At 40.5% G+C, this 24,402-nt stretch overlaps 1 protein-coding gene across 1 annotated transcript in view; it reads left to right on the top strand.

Annotated features, from left to right (window-relative positions):
- ofcc1 (orofacial cleft 1 candidate 1) overlaps positions 1-24,402 on the top strand; it is an 81,806-nt gene that overhangs the window by 23,238 nt on the left and 34,166 nt on the right. The window contains exons 13-17 of the mRNA XM_069151143.1: positions 1,889-2,037; positions 2,251-2,365; positions 3,178-3,487; positions 10,522-10,613; positions 12,476-12,621. Coding sequence (XP_069007244.1) covers positions 1,889-2,037; positions 2,251-2,365; positions 3,178-3,487; positions 10,522-10,613; positions 12,476-12,621 — 812 coding nt within the window. The remainder of the gene's footprint in view (positions 1-1,888; positions 2,038-2,250; positions 2,366-3,177; positions 3,488-10,521; positions 10,614-12,475; positions 12,622-24,402) is intronic.

Here is a 24,402-nt window from a genome sequence, read left to right as displayed (position 1 = left end):
TTAGCGATGGTAGGAGGAAGCCAGGAGCTTATTTTCCTTTCCTCCCTCTCTATCGCTCTCTCCCACTTTTTTTTTTTTTTTTTTTTTTCATTCACCCTTTGCTTTGTGTGCCTGGGTTTGGATTTAGACCGAAACAGTGCAGTTCAGTTGGAGATGTCTTGGATATGCAGGAGAGTGGGAATGCTTGAAAAGAGTTGAGAAGGGCCCGCAGTCTCGTTGCAGTTTTAACACAAAAGGTTTAAACTTCCTCCTTCTAACATTAAAGCGGGAAGACGAAGGAACAAGAAGGGAGAGAGCTAAATGAGGAAATGTCCTAGAAGGAGAGACCCATGAATTTGGTCGTGTTTTTTTTTCTTTTTAATCTTTTTTCCTCTGTTTTGGTCAGTGTGGAAAGAAGGTCAGTTACTTAACTGTGAACTCACTCAAAATGGTGGTCAATACTAGTGATGACCAACAGTGATGTCACTTATTGGTTTGTGAACAGCTGTTATGAAGCCTCCAGTTGGGATTTTGATCAGCGTCGTTTTGTTAGTCCTAAGCAGTTTGGAGCCGGTAGGGACGCCCACCGACAGCCATAACCTTACTGCACCACAGGCATGTCAATCAAACAGACACACCCCCAACAAAACCCTGTTTGTTTTTTGGAGCTTAATGACTGGATTATTTGTAGATGGATGGCCAGAAAGCTAATAAGAAGGATTTTAGCGAGCAAAACTCATAACTGAGTTTATGGAGCCGGAGGCTTTTTGGAACCAACCTCTAGCGGCATTCGGTGGTATCGCAGCTTAAGGCACTTCCACATCAGCCTCATTTTTCAGACATAGAAGCTACGTCCACTTTTATATACAGTCAAATGGTTAATTATTTTTTTCCCCTCTCCTGCTTTCAATTAAACTGCATATTTCTAAGGCTTTAAGTGGGTCCTCCAGTAAACAAACTGAGAAAACTGTAGCACATCATCCAGTCCAACAAACCTCGCAGTAACAGTAGACTTCCCACATGTGCACAGATGCAAACAAATGCACGTCGACACGCAGGCACTTCACGCCTGCACACAAATTACTATTTATGCGGGTCGTATTTCTTACAGTAAATGAATAATATGAATATCCTCAATATCTCTAATCTGTGATATTATGCCATAAATTTATGTCCTGAGTCACACGCTGCTACCCATCATTTCACAGGTGCGTACCAAAAGCAGATTTGCGGGGGGTGAAAGGGATACGCATGATTTATGTGTTAAAACAAGTCCTCTGCATTTTCCATTACAACTAATAAAGGAATAAAATATTTCCTCCCGGTGATGGATGAAGTCGCACCCACCTCACTGTCAGTTCATTTTTTAAGCAAACCCTACCGTTCTGGGGGTAAATAAGAATGCATGTGTTTCCCATTGACTGCTAACCACTAACACTTTTTGCTTCCTGCAAGACACCCTTAATATTATCAGTTTGATCGATGGTGGCCTCACTGAATCACAAATTCAGTAACTGTCAGCTCACACTACAACGGCAATCCCAAGCTCTTCACGTGCCGTTTCATGCTGACAGTCTTTATCACTCAAGCGTCTCCTTGATTTGAACGGTTAAGATCGGCAGTTAAAAAGGCTCAATAAATAACACAGAAATAAGTTAAGGGAGGATTCAAGTCCAGAGGATATAGAATAAATGGCTCCCTCGGGGCTCCTGTCCTGTTTGTTACCCTCTGCGTGTCTGTTTGTCGTTGTCTTTGTGGGTGCGAGTGAGTGTGTGGTTAGTACATTGCATGCTCCGTTGATGTGTCTGCACACATGTATGTGTGCTTACGTTAGTGTACGGGCCTGCAGGCATGTGTGTTCGCCTGATTGGAGCTGTGAGTGACTTTTTGCCTCTCCATGCCTCTGCAGATCTTACCTGCTGCCTGTGAGATCGCCCCCTCCATGGTGCTAGTCTTCCAACTGATTGCACTACCAGGAGACAGCAGTAACGTGAGCTCCATGCTAGCCTGGGGGGCATTTCCTGTTTGTGGGCCGGGCCTCGGTCTGGTCCAGGGCAGGTGCGTCAGCTGCAGATCAAAGTTAATTGTTGCACCTCAAGGTCACTAAACCTGTCTATGATTCCCAGAAAATGATGACATAAAAGGACATGAAATTATAATTAATTTTTAGAGCAGATGCCGTAAGTTTGATCAAAAATAGCTCGAGGAATTTTCATGAGCGCTTTGCCCATCAAGCAAGTGACCACTACCGGTTATGTGTCATCAACCCAGATTCAAAACGCCACTGCTCAGGGGGGAGCCAAGCACACAACTGGACCAGTTTAAAAAAATTGAAGCCCTCATCTCCTCTGATCTGGACCACTGGTTGTGCAACCTGTATTTTCAGGTGTGTGTTTGTGTCTGCAAATAGGAAACATGCGTGTCAATGTTTCTTTTAAAGATTCTCCTATCTGGTTTTCATTCTTAAGTGTGTGCAGGTATATGCATCTTTTACAGTTCTATGTTATACCATATGTTGTGTGTGCATGTTTTTTTTCCTATTATCTGGGATGTTTGGGAGGCAGAATGGTGGACCTGAATAGATGGGGGTTGGATTTCTTTTATTTTTTTCATTTTCTATGATAAAAAGCTTTTACAGAGAAATTGGAAATTGGCCCCAGAGAGCAAACAAGAACCACATCTTTACCCAGCAATTCCGGATGCATTTGAGCTGATGCATTGATTAGATTAGTAAACATCTTAATTGAATTAAAACCCAGAACAAAGCTCTTTGTCTTGGGTTTGCTTCTTTATTTGTCCCTTTGACTGTGACATGTTGTTTGTATTACTGCATTATCATTACTGTTGTCTACAGTTACTTTGATCCCTGGGGGTCATTTTTGTGCATCCTTGCATACGCAAAAGCACGATAGGATGCACAATATTCTTGTCACATTTAGATGCTTAATGGAATTATTTTATGGCACACTATGACAAATACTAAAAGATCACCATGTCTGCAGTTTGATCACTAACACCTGTAATGTAATTACACACACATGTTGTTTTTCCACCAACAATGGTGACGCAATGGAATAATATGAGCATAACTACTGATGATATTAATATGAAGAGGTTCTATTAATGTTCACTGAACACATATGTAAACCTGAAACACACACAGGCAGACCTGCTTCCCTCTCATTTGTTGTGTTTCAGGTAAACAGGCTTCCACCAGGAACATTGAGGGGCCCGGATCACTGCACCGCCCTATCGATACCCCCTTTTAACACCGCTGTCATACCCCAACCTGAGGTCCATCATGATCAACCCCAGAACGAGCTGTCACTCCAGCCACAGCCCCCGTCACAGTCCCACCTCTGTCCTCCGCCCTTCCATCCTCAGTCCCAACAGCCGCCGCATGCAGGCCCCAGCTGCCGAGCAGCAGAGCCCACTGTGGTACACTCTCACCGGGGGTCTCCTCTCCACCTGTCAGCTGATTCTGCTTGCTCTTCCTCCTCTCTGCCAGGTAGGGGTCCGATGTTAAAACCCCCACGATTATGCCACAGTGGGGAGAAAATGTCACCCTAATGTCAGCAGCTTTGGGAAAAGAAGAATGGCAGGCCTCACTTCCAGCAACTCTCCCCTGAGGTGAATGTGCTTGAGGGCTGGGTTGGGTGGAGACAGTGGGCTGAACTTGACAGACAAAAGTTACATTAAACAAAGGATGTTTCTCAGTTATGTTATGTGTTATAACATAATATATCAGTTATATGTTATTATCATAGCTCAACAGATGCACTGTAGCATGTGTTGTTATTTCAAGCAAATATTTAAGCAGCAAAGACAACACTAGGGCTCCCTGATAGCTGATGGACCTCCAGATAAATACAACCACCAGTTTAATAAGTAAACAAATCCTGAGTGCTCTGACATTGAAACCAATGGGTAAATATGTCTAATCAGCAACCACACACAAAAAAGGAGTTAAAAAATTGTAGTCAAGCTAAAAGTCTTTGGTCTTTTGGAAAAACAAGATGTCTGCAGTGTCCTATCATTATTTCTTTTGTATTTATCTGTTGGATGCTCAAGGAGTGTATCCGAGAAATATCGCTGTACAGTTACAGTCCTCTGTAGTGTATCATTAAGATGCACAGAAGTGTCTCTTGCACCCATCTCGTGCACTACTGTTTAATCCAGTCTGTGTCTGACAAAGCTAAACTAAACCTTTTGACTTGGCAAACACAAACTATTGTATGATTTTTGTCATCATGCATACACGGTCTGGCTTGTGGCTTTAATGTCTGAATGCAGTAATAGAATATTTTTCATTTTTCTTCACCTCAAACAGTGATACATTAGAATGATGTTGTAGCTATAAATAGAACTGTATTGGTCCTTTTCTGCCAGCTGACTGAAGTCCTTTCTCTTTAGATTACTAAATTGTGGTGCATGCATCATACATTTCTTTAGATCTTGAATTTGCCTCAGGATCCACTAGAACAAGTTTCAAATGTTATCCGGTTACCTTGCATTCTATTTAAGAAGATGAGACACAAAACAAATGGAACAAAATTTAGAAATGATCTTAACATGCAAATTAAGCTTTATTACAGATGTACATCTCCAGATGTGAATATGTTGTGTTGCCATGTTTTAATGCTGTGATGGAGAGGTTCTCCTTTGCTTTTCTTGCAGTGCTTAAAATGAGATCAACTATAATCCTGAATAGGTACAAGTGCGTCCATCTGATTTATAGGTGAACTGTGGTTGCCCTGCTTATCTGGTGGTCGAGGCAAGGTCAGCCCACATTTGTAAGCACTTTTAAAGGGGGCTAATGACTTTGTTAATAGTAATAAGGATCCACTTCCTGATTTTAAAAACACGCTATTCTTGTTTCCCACCTATGTCATCCAATATCCTGGCCATTGCCAGAAATCAAATACAGGCTCATTTGGTATTGACCAACTACAAAGACCACTGGCTAACTTCTTTGTTATTAATACATTGCTCTTTTTTTTCCTCCTTTCTTCTTTTTTTTTTTTTTTATACGCACAGCTCATCTTTATTTAACAGTCCTCAAAAGTTTCTGGGGTGCTCTGCTTTAAACATCACACAGGCTTTTTAATTACAAATGAGTTGTGACAGGTCTGCTGGGTAGCACCCTGGCCCATTTTAAACGTGATGCTGGCTGACAGCTTGGCAGTGTTCTCCCAGCACTGAAACATGTGGAAGAAATTGGTCTTTTACATTTCACAGCTTGTCGCTTCCTCCGCTGGCTGACCTGTGACCCCCCACAGAGATCCTAACGCCCACAAGGGAAGTGTCCCCAACGAACTGACTGCCTTTCCAGTGAGAGGGAGGGAGAGAAGCACTCACTATGGGAGATTTATGTTCTGCCACACGAGGCAAAGAGGTACCAGGTCTCTTCACTATGCACGGCTGCAAGCTCCTGCTCGCACACAGGCATGGATGTCAACACACACACACACACACACACACACACACACACACACACACACACACACACACACACACACACACACACACACACACACACACACACTCATACAGCCAGGTGAGGAGGTTGCTTGAGAAGTGAACCTGATCCGCAAGTGAAATAACGGATCAAAAGGTGTCCTGCACAACACCTCACGTGCGCCGTTCCCTAAGCCGACCTGACGTTTGCACCTCATTTGCATACAGATCCGTTCGTGTTGCATTACCTCTGGAGAAAATTATGGCACTCAGATGGGGCGATACGTCAAGGTTGAAGGGAACGATTGGATGGACAACTTTAACCTTGCCAAAAATGGAAATCCAATTCAGCAAGGAAAAGAAGAACGAATTATCCCCCCCGTGCCTCAGTTCTTAGTCAAGTCTGAGTGTTTTCAGACATTTCCTTCCTATTTCATGCTTCCATGTTTCTGATGTGTGCTGCGTGGAGATCACTTTCCCTGTGCATGTAAAGCCTGGCTTTCCCTCATTACCCATTTGTTAGGACGAGTATACGGAGACTTCTTGTCATTGTGATAATATACAATGCAGAGCTTGACAGGGAGACTGGAAGTTTGCTTTCCTGAGGCCTTAAATTAATTAATCCCCTTAGAAAAAAGCCCAGTGCTTGTGAGGTGTTCAGAACAAAAACTGACATCCCAATCCAAGATAATAAATCTGACAAGTTTTGATCAACAAATCGGAAGATTACTGTAAATGGTATTATGTGGGCATTAATGTTTTTGTGTTCCAGATTAACTTGCTATTGGATGATACTAATCGGATTTACCCGAGTTGACTTTCGAGCATAATGGAGTGTATTTGGCTTTCTAACATGGTGATTAGCTAGAGGCACACTGGGTTAAGTGACCTTTCACATTAACTGAATGATCCAGTTACAGTGGGTTTGTTTGAACCCAAACGACAAATTAGATTAGCATCATGTTTCATGATCGCCTTTAGTGGATCACTTTGAGCACGCAGATGAGTCTGCCATAACTGTATCACCACTTAATTTCTTCTTCATTTTCATTTTTTTTTTTTCTTTACAAATGCAGCTCAACATTCATCCCCTTGAGCATGGATGGTGATTTCGAGGATTCCTCATCTAATGTCTTAAAGCTTTTGGAGCGTTGCCCTGCACTTTCAGGATGTTCTCCCCTTCAGGCCACTCCCAGTCATCAAGAGTTTCATACCACAATGTTACATCATACCCTCTCAATCAGTCGCACTCCGCACCCCGCCGATTAATTGGACAATGTCTGGATTCCAAATGGATGATCAACCTTTGAAGCTTGTTGGAAGAGATACACATGTAAACCTTCACTTCCGGTTGGATAAACAAGCCCAAAAGACCATATGTGGGGGACCAATATGTAAATTTATGGGACAAACAGACTAAGGTGAAAGTGTCTTGCCTCCGAAATACAGACTGGCATCACCCCGAAGTCTGTAATACTACGGGATACCGTGTCAGTGTCACGTTTTACCTCCGCCATGCTTGAAAAGTACACGAAGAAGAAGGGTTGTAGGAGATCATGTGACAAAGTACAAATTGTGATACCATATGCTCCAATACCCAAACTACCACACTATTTGGTATGCCAGAAAAATATTTAGTGTGTCCCAATTCATAGTATGTGAATTATGTAGTATGTAAGTGAAGTATGCCAAAAATACCATGATGTCCTACGACATCTGTACTTTGCAGTATGCAGGCCAGCATGCTTCTCTGGTTGTTCTGACCAATCCTCTGTGCAGCAGAAGATACGTCACACCTACTGAGCCGCAGGATCGAATTGGTGTCGCTAATGCTCCACCTGGTTGTAATTCAGAAAAGAAAGAAGAAGAAACAGAAGAGGCATTAAAAGGAGGCATACCCCATCCAAAATGCATCCTTTTGCTTTTTACTTTAAATGTCGTGCTACGAATTGCGACGGATATGACCAAAAGGGTCAAAGTTCAAGGCGCATTTTTATGACGAAGTAGTATGTCCCAATTGTAGTCGTACTGCATGCAACAGTACACATTTTGTAAGGGTAGCTGCTGTACGTACTAAAACTAAAATAAATAGCAGCCTATAAAGTCGGCATATGGGGGAGATTGGGGGTGGTTTGATGGAACAAATAGGACCTTCCCTTGGAGGACCCGTGATCAAGTCCGTGAGAAAGCAAAAGTTAACAGATTTCTTTAAAGTAACGTAAGTAAGGTACTTACATAAAGTAATGTATTTAACTTGTGTGCAACGTTACTCACCAAAATTTTGTGGTTACCCTTATCCACGTACTTTTGGTGCCTGAACCTAACCTTATTTTGTCATATTTAACCCTCACCATGATCTTCACCGAAACCTCACCATGTGTTTTTTGTTGCCTAAGGCACCTTAGTTTTTAAGCCGAGGTGAGGCAAAACCCGACACCTACACGGTATCGTCTAATGGACTGATGGGTGTACGAGAACGAGTGCAGCCTATGTTGATTCAAGAGATTCGACTTTCCAGACCAGCAGACTTATCCAGTGAGACGTACAAAGCGGCATACAAATTTCTACATATTGGTATGCACCAAGTGTCTGTTATTGTCATTAAAATGCAGTGGATTGCAAGAAAATAAACTCTTGTGCAAAGCAACACCAAACTCTCAGTATCATACCAACCCTTAACACAAGATCCTGACATGGACTCAGGGGTAATCCGTGAGTCACTAACCTTCGATTCCCCTGTAACTTTGGACCAGTCATCAGGCAATTAGGGGCCTAGGTGAGCAAGAACCGCCATCTCAGTCTGGTTCCATCTCACTGGTAACACTATGATGGGGTCTCAACAGTGTTACAGCCCTCAGGCTCTTCTCTTTACTCTGCCTGTTTTTGTAGAAAAGAGGTGTGTTGAGTTATACGTTTGTGAGGTACACTTATATTTCTACCCTGGAAAATGTTGCTGCATATACTCAAGTGTCTACATATTAATATCTCTGCCTTTTTGTGTGTGGGTGCATCAATGCAGTGTGTGTACTGGATGAGTATGTGCGCTGGTTTTAACACAGCTCAGAGCGCAGGGGGATAACAAGGAGTTTGTTGTTGGCCCTGGGTGCCCGGAGAGGCTGGAGTTGTGGCAGCTCCAGCACTCGGAGTTCACGGACGTAGCCCTTAGCTGTCAAAGCTGTCGATGCTGCCTCCGCACTGATTCTGGTTCCACGGCGTCTGAGCATGAGCAAGTGGGGCCTGGTGTGATGAGTGTGTGAGTGTGAGTGTTTAGTCGTACGGTCTAAGGAAGCATCCGTCCATGGCGGTCCAAGACAGTTGCTGTTATTGTTGCCAATAGAGGTTGAGATGTGTGAAAAAGGAGAATCGCTCATTCTCAGACAGAAGCACAGACATAGTTTTTTGAAATGTCGTATTTACAATATATCACTTTTACCTAATTTTAGCAACAAACTATTAAAACAATGCACAACAGCTTGCATTAGAAAAGTGGGTTTTGGGTGTTTTAAAAGTTATGCAAATTGTACAGTGTTTCTTAAAAACATTTTTCCCATTCCCATTTTTTTTATTATTTTCAGAAAGGTTTTTTAACCTCTTACCTCTTGATACAAACCATCCGCCCTCACTTTTTTTTATTGGCATTGATTTGTATGTAATTGGTGTTTTTCATTACACTTTGAAAGTACAGTTTCAAAATATCTTGTTATTATCAATATTAAGATACATTTTCAAACAAGACTTTTGTTACTGATGGTGTCACAAAATTGAATTTGCAGTTATGTAATGCCATAAAAATGTAGAAATAAAATGTGCATCATTCCGAGAATAAAACCAGTATAACCTTATTACGTTACAACTGTAGGCCCTCCAAGTGTTTACCAGCAAAGTGGTGGTAATTAAAAACTACAGCTGTGTGAAATCTGATTTTAGACTCTTTTAAAAATAGCAGTGAGCAGACTCTTGCTCCTGCCATCTACATGTAGTACAATTTAGCTGTCAGAAGGATTTCTAATGTGTGGCCTATATTTAAGTTATTACTACTGATATATTTAATCCCGCAGCAAGAGAAAAATTATATCATTGCCGAGTTTTCCATATGTATTATATAGATGTGATTGGTTCCACGGGGGGAAAAAAGTTTCACATAGTGAGTTTTTTACATGTATCAAGCTAAGGTTTACTTAATTACAACCTCCAGGCAAAGCAGGAACCCTTTTTTAAATTCTGTGAATGTTAATATGCTAAATAATGCAGATCTTCGACTCTTCAAGCATGAGACACACATCTGGCGGCTTACCATTTAAATTACACCCAAAAAAAAAAAAAAGTGAGACGGGGAGAGAGGAGAGGGGAAAAATGGAGGATGAAAAACACTTCAAAAGTAATTTCACAACGAAGAGAAGAATAGGGTAAAATGTATCACAACCAAATTTAATTTCTTTTTTGATTTTTCATCATTTCTAATTGCATACATTAGAGCGTTGAGACTGGGGAAAGGTTCAGCTCTGACTGGAGGAGACAGAGATGAGTGTGTGGTGGGAGCTCCATAAGTTAACACTCCTTCCTCTTCTTCTCTCTGCACAGAACAAGATGAGCCTTTGTTGCCTTTACAAGTCTCCAGATAGCACAATAAAACATCTTCACTACCTGCCTCAGAGTAGAAAAACAAGACAAAAGAGAGACTTGCAGTGTGTTTACAAATGCAAATAGTATTTTATTTAATTTCTTGGCATGCTGCAAACACATTTTATTTTTTTATTTTTATTTGAACAATAATTATGATCTGTTTTTACAAACCCAAATTTCATGATAATCTTTTGCTTAAATTTACATTATTTTTGCATGACTAAATATAAATGTTCAGCTTTTTTTGTGGTGAATGAAATTTGTTTCATTAAATTCAGAATGTAAGTTATTCTTTTTTTACATTCTTGCTTTTTTTTTTAATGTTTTGGGATAGTTTTAATGTGTACTAGTAAACATTTGCATTTTGTAATACAACAATCTCATCATTAACATCAGATGTGGTTTATAAAAAAACAAAAAACACTGCTTGTACTGCATCCTACTTCTCTTTTTGGGATGCAGGGAAGAATTTGTCCTCGGGAGCCATTTCTGGAAACACTGGAGAGAAGAGTGATCCGTGCGGGGAGAAAGCAGAGGGTGGGATTCACTACAAGGTAACACTGTGAATTAAGGGGGGAAATGTTCCCACCCTTAAAATGAGTACCCTCTCCTCTCTGCTTTCCCCTTCCCTTCCCGTCCTCTCCCACCCCTCTCTGCACCCCTACACACACCTCCCCGGCTTATTATCTGAGATTTGTCAAAATACATTTCACACTAACAGGTATTTTTCAGCCTTCAAAGCCAGTTTTGATCTGCTTGACAAGCTAAAGCAGCTCAAATTCTGTGAAATCAGCAATGCCAGCCAGGCCTCCCTTTTTTTTTTTCTCTCCTCCAAACCACTCTAAACACGCCTCTTCCTGTGCTACAGAAGACTTAAGCTAAATTAATCAAAGCCTGCATGTTACCTGCCATACTTTGAAGTGGTAATTGCAAAATTACTCTGTGTGCTGATCTGGCATTGCTGCCTCCTGGTCCGCCCCTGCCATTGTGCCTCCGCTGCGGCCTTTTGTTTTTGCAATGTTATTGTTGAGGTAGTTGCCTATGAACATCAAGCTCCCATTCTCTTACACACACACACACACACACACACACACACACACACACACACACACACATACACACATCTTCTCCTCCTGCCTCTCTCCTCCATCCCTTCAAGTCTTTATTCTTGCTAACCTCCTTCTGCTGATGTACAAGAGGCTCTTCAGACCACCATTAATCAGTGATGACCTGTTAAATAAATGAGTTTGTTGATATGAGGTTTTATTTCTCTGCAGCCTCAGTAGACCATGTTTTTTCCGTCCCCTCCTTGCCCTATCTTTAAAACCTTGCTAACTCTGTCAAATGTCGTGGTGTGGAACCCAGTTGTCTAATGATTAAGTGGAGTGATCTCCAACCTGCCCCAGCCTGGGAGCGCTAGGGATCAGATTTCAGCCCTTCAACCTGCAGTGCAGGCCTAATTAAAATGAATTTTCTCCAGGCGACCACTTTGCCCACAGGGCAAGAATCCAGCTATATACGGAATCCACTCTTAAGGTATTGCATTAAATTTATTGTGTGGAGACACCGGAGAACATTGTGGTTTATATATCTACTGCATTTTTTTTTTTCCTCTGCTTTCTTTTTCTCTCTCCTTTCCACCTTTTTATTGTGATCATCACTCTGGAATCCAAGCTTGCTTTGGCAAAGATTGCCCTATGAAAACGGATGGAGCTTTTATGGGACTCTGCCCATTTACTACTTCCTGGGCCTAGTTTATCTCAGAGGGAGAGACAGAGAAGGAGAGATGGAGAGATGGAGGAGAGGAAGAGATGGAAAAAATAAAAATGGAGAGAGGTAGAATGAGAAAAGGGTAAGAAGAAAGAGAGAGGTTGCTTATTCCAACTGTGGATCTCATTAACATACATCAGTGTGTATTTCACAACTTCAAGCAGAAAGGCACTAAGCCCACCCAAGGGCAACACAGGCAGGGCTGACAGGGCCAGGGAAACGCAAGCCGTTAACATGTTGGCGGCTTAACAAATAATATCTGCTCCCAAGTACCTTGGTGAAAAATTTAAAACCCCACTTCCTAACTCCATTTGACTGTGTTTATGACGATGACAGTAAACGACTTGTGTGGAGGAAAAAAAAAACAGTGCCAGCTGCTCAAATATCCCATATTTAACACCACCGTCACTGTACGCATGTTTCCCAAATGAACTCAACTTGAAGGATGGCGTGCCGTATGCGATTTTACTGTCATTCTTGTCTCGTGTCAATTGAGACGCGGGTGAGATATAGGAGAGGCTCCAAAGTGCCATGCACACTGTCACTGTCACCGTGTGCATCCCCCAAGATAAATTCAGAGGCCTGTTTCCTGCTTTGATTACAAATGAAATCCGCATGTGTTCTCCCCGATTTCTGCTCCTCACAGAAGAAGCCAATCAAGAAGACAAATAGCTGCGGCCCCAGCATGAGAGACAGAAGCGCGCCGCCTCGGCAGGCAGACAAACAGAAGATGCAGCCTTCAATGGAGAACCTCTCTGCAGAGGAGATGGAGGAGTACACATTCTCCCTACAGTAAGTCTCACCACTCATTACCCTGCCTCAGCCTTGCAAAAATTCAAATGTGAATGAGGAAAAAAAAAAAAAAAACGTGGGTGACAAGTGGTTTCTGTGCCTCACAGACAGTGATGTGTTCGTCAACCAGACACCGACAGCGTAATGTGTACGGAACACCTCTCATACAGATATAGATACAGTCGTCACATGTCTTTCAAGGGGAATCCTGACTAAATGGAGTTTGCATTTGGTATAGCTTTAATCGTACCAGTCAATTTTAATTTGTTAACACAAACAAGTCACATGCAAAGTGGCCTCACAGCCTCATCTGTCCCAAAGAAAAAAAGGAAGCAAAAACCGTGAGAACTTTGTATCTAATCTCAACTTTTCTCCATGGGATTTAATGTGGACACAAATCTCTACAATCAAAATTTTTAATTGGTTTGTTATAATATTGCAATAAAAGCCAAAACCAAACAGTCCTCAGCCCTGAACCATAATGTGACTATGTGTTTTAGTCATTTCCCACTTCTCTGCACAACTAAATGCAACAAAGGAGATTTGGAAGAAATTGTTTTGCTCTTCATTGTGGCTTACAGCATTTGATTATAATGAGAAAACAGGAATGTATGAAATATAAACAGAGGAAGCCGAGAATTTTCAAACACCTCGGCCAAATTTGTTAAAAGCAACAAGGTGCAGCACTGTATGCCCATGGAGGATCAAAACAGGCTAAAAGCAAAATTGCTTATTTCAACAAAAAAGTCACAGGTATTTGTTTTTATTTGAACGTCAACTAAATTAAGGGGAGGAGATTACCAGACACACCACGACACTAGAGGGGAGAGAGACAGAGGGAGGGAGTCTATGTATGTGCAAGAGAGACATAAAGCGAGTTCTCCCTGGAGATTTAAAAGTACCCATGTTTCCTCATTTCTGGGAGTTGGTAATTTATAGCTGCTGGTCACATATTAAACAAGATCAGAGACTACTCCCTGACATCTTCTGAACATACTGGGGGAATTCAAATGATTACCAGCGTATCCTGCCAACAAATGACGACACAGGGACTATCTTGAGGGAGAGCGAATACAAAACGAACACAGAAACCCAGGCAGGCTGCGCACAAAGGGACACAATTAAATGGTTTTCACGATTATTCATAGGGCCGCTTTTTACCTCTGAGCAGTTGCCGGGTTCCGCGAGATGAGACGTTTCTGTCAGTTATAGGTACGGATTGTATTGAGCTGGAGCCTCGGCTGTTCCCTGATGCCCTGTGAAGGTGCTGCTGCTATTGATTTCATCTTTACAAGCACACACATTACAGTATCTCTGAGCTAAAGGCTGCTGTTTTGCCCTCACCTAATCAGACTATTAGAAAGATACAGTGCCAGTGTTGGCTTTCGCAATGAAGTTAAAGACATGGCAGTGTCAAAGTCTTACCCTCACCCATCTCTCCCACTGTGCTGTTTGACTTAGTCTGGGCTTCTCCACATTACCTGAGGACTGACGGAGATGCAGACAAAAGGGATTGTTTACAGATTTTTTTAAAATTTTATTTGCCGTAATGATGTAATCTCCATCTCTTCTGGCATTTCGAGAGCTCCGTTTGTACCTCTCTCGTGTTTGCGTGCAACTGTGCACGTATGTGAGCGTGTGTGTTTGTTTAGGTGTGTTCTTGACTGCGTGAGTGTGTACAATATGTGCACACACACACACATGTCTATTTTCATGTTTTTTAAGCGGGAGGGGATTCATACTGCAGTGATTGAGGGATATTACTGCCATCTATTGAGCCACAAGAGACTGAGCTCATTGAGATTTTTATAGGGCGTCCTGACACAAACGTGCAAATCGGATGCTCATGCATTATTAAGCAAACACTTAGATTCAGTTCAGATAGTCTGAGAATCACACAAATACTGCAACACAATGCATTCATATAAAAGTCACAGTCAGACAGTTTATTCACAGAGTAAAATAAATGTACAGGAAGGAGTTGGAATGAAACAGGCTGATGTCTTACGGAGCTCCATAGTATGTACAGTACACATAGACGTAGACTGTATGTACAGTGCAGGCGGTGGCTGCAGGTTGGACTTCAAAGTAAATAACAACTTTTTTAAATTTTTATTAGCAACTGTCTAAAAATATAATAATACACCTTTATATAATTTATATAAATCCAATGACCTCTGAATATTTCTGTTTCATAAAAGTTGATGTAATGTCCAATATTACTATACAATATTATTTAATTTTTTTTTTACAGTTGTTAATGGTCATCATCTATTTCGAATGACAGAGGCAGTCAGAATGAATCTTCTGGAAGCTTGTCTAGGTGTCATCATTACATGTGATTTGGTATATTATAATATGTATATCTATATTTAAAGACTTTCTTTCATTGGGTCAAGGTCAGCTTGTTTTTTTTAGAATAGTAATTTTATAATTTTATTTTTGTTTTAAAAATATTGTTTTTTAAGCTCCAGGTTGATCATCTTAAACGCACAACTATAACTCTTAAAATAATCTTACATGATATTTCCAATCAATCGTTACCGTAAAACATAAACTACCATTCAAAGAAAACACCATGTACCTCTGACTGCAGGTATTGACAATTGCAAGTCAATTCTTGGCGTATGAAAAAGTGTATAAAACAAGTCAGGAATGATCATTTTTGTTTTGTATAAAGAGTTATAATGCAGCTGATGTCTGTTTGAACGTGCATGAAAGACTCTCACCAACTTTCCGGCTCATTTGATGTCTCCAACTGTAATCTTTTTTCACCTTTTTTCTCACCGAGTATCAAAGCGCCTGATTCAATACAGCTGTTGTGATTCAAATGGGCCGAATTAACATTTTAAGAATTTAAACAAAGATAGTCAGACTGAATTCATTTTATATTTTAGAAGTCACTTTGCGGTTCTTTACTCTATTCAGATCCTTTGCCAATACAGTCATGTCAAAATACTCTATCACAAATGATCTTGCATGAAAATGACTACTTCCGTAAAAGTACATAAATATTAGCGGCAAAAATGTCGATAAAGTATTAAAGTAAAAGTACTGACTTGGTTGCTATTATATTGTTGAAATTCAATTCAATTCAATTCAATTTATATAGCGCTAAATCACAACAGAGGTTATTTCATGGCACTTAACACATCAAAGTCCTTACAGCAGAACTTTACAATATTATACAGGGAAACCCAACAATTCAACAATTCCCACATATATATGTGACATCATTAGATTATTGACAGTGAAGCATTATCAGTGTGTAAGCAGCAGGTGAATGTTGTAGATGCTGCAGGTGGAGCTAGTTTCAACTACTTTATATACAGGGGCAACAGTTTAAACTTGCCAGCTGAGGTTTGAGAAGGAAAGAGGAAAAAAAAACAGTTTTTGGGCTTTTCTCTAATCTTTCATTTAGATATTGGCTCATTTGAACATTTAATGAAAAGAACCCATGTGAGAAGTTTGGTGGGATTTTTAACAATGTGTGTGATTTTTAAAGCTTGTGATGTTATCCATTGTGGAAAATCTTCCATCTGCAGCATAACTGTAAAATAAATGCAGTGGAGTAGAAAGTTCAATATTTCTGAAATGTAGTGGAGTGGGACTATAAAGTAGCTAAAAAAAAATAAAAAAAAACACTGGGGTAAAACACAAGCATAGTTTTCCTTACAATTATAACACTTAAACGCCGCAAATAAGTGCTTTTTATGACGGCACCAAAGCCAAATACATAAAACCTATTTTGAATGCTGATGGGGGAGAAAATTGCAGATCAAATCCATTGAATACAAGCTTAGGTTTAGCAATGTTTTATGATTATTTTTTATGGCACAGTGTGTTTTAAAAAGAAAATACCGTAATGAGAACACTGAGCCCCTAAGCCCTCTAAAAAACCTAGTCCAAGACCAGGGACACAAAGTTGCACAGAAGCACAGTACTTGAGTGAATATACTTATATCCACCGCTGCTGCACAGTGATAAGTTACTGATGGCAGCTAACATGAACTGTGCAAACTGAACTGTTGAATGTCTCATTTATAAAAATAAAAAAATAATAATAATAAAAAAAAACCTATAGGTGATCTTGAAGAGACAGTTGTTGTCTTCAGAAAAAGAAACAAACAAAAAAAACTACTGTTTCCATACACTATCTCATGCGGAATCTCTATGCATCACTGATTATTGTCAATTAGCATTGTGTCTCACCAATGTCACCCAACGACTTTTTTTTTTTTCCTACAGTCGTTTTGAGGAGAGAAACCTGTTTTAATCAAAGTCATTCTCACATAGCAATTAGATCTAATTAGTCCAATTATCAAGATTCTAATTACATTGAAATATACCCCCTAAATCTCATATCAATTATAGTATATGCGACTTGTCCTGATCAGGAGACATGAAGAGAGAGAGAGAGACAGGGTGAAGACAAGGTAGAAATGAAGAGCATCCTCATCCTCCGGAGGACAAAAGAGTGCAGAACCGACTCCGTCTGTCCCCAAAGCTTTTATTACAAAAGACTATACGGCCATGTGGGGATAAATGCCACTTAACCTTTATTCATTTGTTTCATATCACAAATTATTTTGTTACTGATTATGATACTATGCTTAGTTACATCCTTGTTGTCTGTCTTAATTGGATTAGTGATGAATCATAATAAATAGAATTTTAGCATTTAGCGTCTCAGGGTTTAGGGATTAAAGCCGAAGGAGTAATCGTGGTGGAAATAACCTGTATTCAAGTCAGGGTTAACTTTTGGGAGCACTCGTATGTCAATATGTGGCGAGCAGTGTGTACACAAACACACACACAAACAAACGCTGATCTGCACAGTATGTTGCTGTAGTCGTGCAGGAGGACACTGTAGGTGGACCGGCAAAAAACACACACACACACACACACACACACACACACACACACACACACACACACACACACGTGCACAGCCTGTTCTTGCTGTGGAGTCAGAGGGAACACACTGACCTAATTTCCCCCAGTTAGCTCGCCTCGTTGGGGACCAACGTTCCTCTCCACCCGTTTCCCCCAACCGAGCCTATCAGAGCACTCCCTCAGTGTGTGTCTTTGTGTCTCTGTCATTCTGTGCCCTCCATCTGTTTGAGTCTGTATCCGTGCTTGAATATACGATTAGCAGTAAAGTGTACAGTTACTCTGCTCAGAGCTGCTCATCATTTCCCGTCTATGGCAGCTAATTCCGCAGGATCATGCGCATAAAACATTGATAACGCGCACCCTGCCGTGTCATCCCTTCGCTAAAGAAGAACCAATAAGTATCGTGGAGAGAAGGAGAGATCAGTCTGCAGTTACACACAAAGAAAGAGAGAAAACCACCTGAAATAACAACTAGTTCCAGGCTGTCAATCCCCTGCGAACTGCAGCTCCGAATCAGAACTCAGTTCAGGGGTCAATCAATTCTGATGTAATGCTGGTAAGAGAGGTGGGTGGAGATGGCAGTGCTGGTCACCTCTGAGTCTCCAGTGCTTTCCAGGGCTCCTTCCTGTGGTGAGGGGGCAGGAATGTGTGTGTGTGTGTGTGTGTGTGTGTGTGTGTGTGTGTGTGTGTGTGTGTGTGTGTGTGTGTGTGTGTGTGCGTGTGTGTGTGTGTGCGTGTGTGCGCGTGTGTGTGCGCGTGTGTGTATATGGAAGAGAGGCCCCTGGCTACCTTGGCCTGAGTGCACATGTTAGGGCTTTTTTGGGGCCAGACGCGCCCTGGGTCACCGCGGATCTCACAGACACACACATACAAAATCAACGTGCCGCTTCCTTTATGGAAATCAGAGCTGTCAGCTCCCTGACAGGCTAACACTGCAATATGATTGGTTAATCTGCAGTGATGTAGGTGTCAGTGAGAGCTGACTGCGGTCCCATTGGTGGTCTGGGTCAAATGAACGCGTTTCCCACCGACACGTAAGGCAGAGAGGGAGGCGTCAGATAGGGAGAAGTGACAGGAGCTATATGTAAGAGCATATGAGTGATTACGTGTGATTTTCGCATGTGAAATTGTGTGTGTGTGTTTGAAAAAAACCCAAAAAGAGAGCAAAGCCAGAGGTGACACTTCCCTCACGCTATTCTTTTTTCATCTTGTTCCCCGGTCTCATAAACATAAAAAAAAAAGGAAAAAAAAAGATGGTTAAAGTCAACAAGTATCTCGCCAATAATTTAAACATGGATTTTTTTTTTTCATGCAACTATACATTCGCTAATGCGCTGTAGCACAAATCTGCACTAATGCGCCGTGCCCTGTGCAAATAAATATGAACTTTTAGGAAAACAGCCCTGACAGGCAGCTCTGATAATATAACTGACAACTTCTGGATGTTGATGTAATCACAATTTGATGCACAGTGTAGCATTTGTGTATGCATGAGCATGATGTCATCAGCACCCATTTTAGCCATTGTCAGTTGAAAGCCACGGCATGCCTGATTCATAATTGCTCTGACACCACCAACTTAAACATTTGTCTTACACTTTGTTTGGAGACACATGTATATGACTGACACATTTATAAAAACACACACAGCTTGCCTGCTTACCCGTTGATCATATATGGTGTTTTTACCAGCTTCATAAAAATATCTTTGTTGATTCATATTTTCACAGAGGTTTGATCCTTTGATTATAGCTGTAGCACACTGTTTCATGGGCAACATTGATGTTCGACTGAAGAAGAAACATTTTGAAAGAGAATAAAAATGGTCAGCGCATGCTCAGGATATATTATTTGAAAGAAAACAAGTTAAAAGCAAGTGTGTGAAAGGAAGAAAGTGACATGTTAATTTGGCCACATCAGTTTCAATGTAATGTTGTAATGTAATAATAATTATTAGAATAGAAAAAGAGAGTCGTTTGAGGGTTTGGATGACATTTTAGATCTTGTCTTGTATTTTTTTCCTTTTTGTCTTTATCCACTATTTACTTAATTGCTCTCTGCGCACGCACACACACACACACACACACACACACACACACACACACACACACACACACACACACACACGCATATAACACATAGTTAGTCTCTCTAGCTCATAATTATTTCCTCTCTCCCACTCACTCCCTCCTGTTAATTCCGTCTTTATCTCACTTTCGCTGCCTCTAATTTTCTCCATCTTTCTCTCTCCATCCTGTCTCTATCTCTCTGGTGACAATGTCCTGCAGTTATGAGGCAAGGTCAGAGAAGTGAAATCCATTTAAATACTGATGCAACCCTCTGGAGGCCCATACTCAGCCTCCGCAGCACCCCTCCCTGTGCGCCTCACCCAAATTGATGAACGGATAGATCTTTGTCGAACATTTATTATTTGTCCTGCATTAATAATATTCAGTGTATTGCACATCTACTAGCACCATGTTTTGTGTATTTTCTCATCTCTGCCCTGTCCAAACAAAAAGTTTATAGAGATAACAGCAACCTGTTCTTCATTGTTGAGGACTGTGGTGGTAGTTTGTAGTAGCGAGTGCTTGGGAAGTCCCAATGTGTTTGTTGATCCCAGGTGCATCTGCATTTGAAATGTTTCCACCCTGGTTTATGGCGCACCGAGGGACCTGCCATTTCCATGTTTTAATTCCCTCTCGTGCTAAGTCAGACGCTCCATAAAAACGCCACATGTTGCTCGGCAATGAAACAGCTACCTCATGTATCCATCTAAACCAGTCCAAGGTGTGTGAGGGGGCCAAAACACAGTTTTTGCTGGATAGGGTTTGTTTGGACAATTCAGGAGTCACAATGCTGAATTATCACTCATCATCTTAGAAGATTGAAAATGAAGATGTTGTGGAGCTTTTCCATTGCCCTGATAAGGAAAAAAAACATGAGACCCCAAGTCAAACATGATTTGTTTTTCACTGTTTGTCCTCCACTCCTGGTCAGTTGCAAATATATATAACTTGGTGGTCAGATTTGACATTGTTTTAATTACATGGCGATGGACTCCAGTTCTAAATCAAAATTCCGTAATTCCTTTTTAACTACACCTCAAATACCTGCCACTGTGCTCCCATTTTGTCAATGAAACACATTTATGTGTACTTGTTGCCAGCTTTAGAAAAACTTACTGTGCTTATAAAGACCCCAGTTGGTAAGGTAATTGTACTTGGAACAAATAAAATAAAAAAGAATAAAAGGAGAGAGAGTGTGAGTGAAAGAGGGAGCACAAAGTTAAATCAGAGGCAATTTTTTTGTATATTTTTATGATTTTTTTTTTTCCATTATAAATAAAACTAAATGATATAAAATGACTCAGTCATCTATACGCCTTACGGGCATAAAGTGCTGCTCTGTTCAAGTTGTTTTTTTATGCACACACACACACACACACACACACACACACACACACACACACACACACACACACACACACACACACACATTCACACATTCACACATTCAAGGTGCTTTGGAAAATGATACCGGCTTAGTAACCAGTGATTATCATTTAATGCATCTTGTGGGAGTAGGCTTCTTTGTGAGTTCCACTTTGTGAGTTTTCAGAGCTTCCTGCATTATATTTGCTCCACTCGTGCAAAGTCCTGCTTAAATGTCAATCCTTATGTAATAAAGTTCTGTGCTTCTATATAAATAAGTAGTGGGTTCATGTTTAATGTTTCTTTTGCAGGATTGTCGTAGCATTGGCACATGATGTAACATCGGACTGGTATACGGACTGTATGTACTTTTATTGACATTTCTGTAACACATACGCATATGTAATATGTAATATATCATATAAACTGTATATTATAATTTCATACACAAAAGTAGTCAGTGCACAGAGTGGACTAAACACCAATCAGCCATTACATGAAACCCACTGACGTGAAGCATTAAGTTAAAAAAAATTATACTTAATACAATTTTTAAAAAAAACCCACTGCATAAGGATTATAATGTTCTGTTGTCATTCTGATTGGAAGAGGTATTGGTTTATTTAAATGGTAATTTTGGTGCGATTGAATTGTAAGGAGTTACACTGAGAGGTGTTCCTGTAGGAATATTTTGTCAACCCAATCCAGCACTTTATTCCTACCATTCCTTTAAAAATGCATTGTTTTAAAGCAGCTGATCAGGTTTAAGTACAAAAAATACCAGACATGATGAAACACCGAAAGATACTGGGTCTTGGTGAAAACATTTGGCTTTGTAATTGTATTTCCCGGCTTGCTTCTGTGTCATTGTAAGACTGATCTGATAACTTTCTTTCATATTACTGGAAATCTACCGTGTCAGATATAGTAAAACTAAACTTTATACTTAGTATTTGTAACAAGTTGCAAACTAAGTTTCACACTGTATTTTTTTTTTTTTAAGCACATTTAAAGACTGAATAAGGTCTCAGAAAGGAACTGATTGTGTAACCCCCAGATGACAGATTCTCTCCCAATTCAAAACAAATGCATTATCATCATTCTTTGAAAATGAAATGTAAACAAAGATATGGTATCTTCAGTCCCATCTCTTGACACCTAAGATAATCACACTTCCATAATCACCACGACACTTATGCATCTGGGCCACTAAGAAAACAATCACATTATCTGTCAATCTTTTAAGTCTATTTTCACACTGTATTTTTTGCTTTCTCTATTTCCCCATCAGCGATTCATTCTTCGACTATGTGAGGAAAAAAAGATGTGTGGTTTTAGTGCATTTATAAACAATGCCGGTGGCCTAAATAAGAAAGTGACAGAAAATATCTTAATCCTCAAAATAAAGGGATAAGTCCAATACTTTAAGTGGTCTGACACTGGAGGGTTTAAGCCATCAGGGCTATGCAGAGGGAATGTGCGGGTTACCTTCACTCTCCACAGCCCTGCAGCCTTCTCACCAGAAATGTGCTATTTAAAATGTAACACCCACTGTACTCCCCTCCTTCCCCCACCCTTCCATCTTTCATTACCCATGCCATCTGAAAGGTTTAATACTTGTCTGTACTTGCTATTCACTTTGTGCTATTTTTAAGAGCACAGCTCCCATTTGTTGTCATGGTGTACAACATTAAGGGACACAGCCTGGGAAAACCAGTCCAGGAGATGGGTCTTACTCCAGTGGCTGACAGATACACGCTAGTTAAATCTGATTTACTGGCCTTGGCACACTCTGGAAAGGTTTAGAGAGGATGATGAGTCCTTTTGCAATGTGCTTTGATGACATGGGAATGAACAACAAACATATCAAAACTAAGATAATGAGGGAACAGCTTCTGGCCCAGATTTCACAGAAGCATATAAACTACAATTAAAATATTGCATTATGCGCCAGTGCATGCCTGTTGAAATGGTTAGTTTCATCACCAGGCCGCTATGCCACATGCTATCAGTCGTTCAGGGGACAAGCTGTGATATTGGAATGAAACATGCTTGTTTCCTGCAAGATAAAAAAAAAATCCCACACCTCCGCCCCCTGCCTTCCCCTCTTTCTCTGCATTGTACTTTTGTAATTGGAGGTGCCATAATGAAATCAATTCAGTGGAAATAACAGATTTCACATCACGTTACCAGTTTCCTTAGGAAGAGGCCACCACATGAAGACGTCTAAAAATATTCCTCTTTCATGCATCATCAATATCTTCATTATATGAAAGATGGACGTCAGGTTGTATTTGCAGTTTTCGTTCAATGCCAATTGACAGGATAGCACCGTGCCTGTGTCTGTGACATGCGGCTTTTTTGACTACTCTGTAATTCCACTTTTGCAGTCGTTCGGAAAGCAGTTTCATAGAATCAAGCTGTGATAAAGCTTATAACAGAATGGAGGTGCCTTTTGTCAAAATCGTAATGGGGAAGCAGGGGGACACGTACTCGCACACGAGCGTGTTTCTGTTCGGTTTGTACCGCAAAGTCCTGCATAAACATACAGTCACAGGAAAAGTTGTGGCCGTGTCGAACGTAAACGTAAACCTGCGGCGCAGAACTTCTGTCTCCCCCTTCTGCCAGCAGGAATGATTACAAAAACACTGGTGACACGTGCTTACATCACAGCCTCCGCCATACCCCGCTCTGTGGCGACTGTTAAAACCATGGCCAAATTGTGGCCAAATGAAACAAAACCCTTTGCAAAAGTACTCATTTCATAATCAGAATTTGATTCATACAGTCCGACAACATTTGAAAAGTCTCTAAAAGCTGCATGACTGACTTTATTCTATCCCCATTCATGTTAGCTTAAGGCTGGACCAAAATTTTGCTGGCTAGCTGGACGGAAGTCTCTGGTGTTCTGCCAAAGCCTACTTTGTCATCACTATTGTGGCCTTAAAACACTAAATATATATATATATATATATATATATATATGTGGATATATGACCAGTGTAAAATGACTCGTTTTACTATCGGGATTTGATCCATATGTAACATTTAAAAACTCGAGAGGAGTCTCATGAATTATTTTGGCCCTATTCAAGTTAGCGTAGGGATAAACCGGAAGTGTGCCAGATGTCTCGGTGTGCATGCCTTGCTCATAGAGCACCAGATGTAACAACTCGTTCACTGTGAAATACTGAGAGATTCATCTGGTTGTAGGTATATCCATCATTGTGTGAACTCGTTTAGCGAGGGCTGAAATGTATCAGGTGTTATTTTTTATGTCCCGCACTATAATTTTAAAGTGCTTCATGTAGTCATTAATTAAAAAAAAAAAAAAAAAAAAAAAGTTAAAGAAATTTAAAGGCTCATAAAATAATTTCAACTTGACAGTTTGTTCTTTTATCAGCTATTTTGATGTAACATTAGTAGCAGAATGTAAAAAAAAAATCAACCA

Source organism: Embiotoca jacksoni, unplaced genomic scaffold, assembly GCF_022577435.1.
Source record: "Embiotoca jacksoni isolate LCO1_2020_lvr unplaced genomic scaffold, fEmbJac1.0.p SCAF_17, whole genome shotgun sequence".
NCBI lineage: Eukaryota > Metazoa > Chordata > Actinopteri > Embiotocidae > Embiotoca > Embiotoca jacksoni.
Note: the sequence above shows the minus strand (reverse complement) of the source record. Positions and strands in the feature narration are given on the sequence as shown.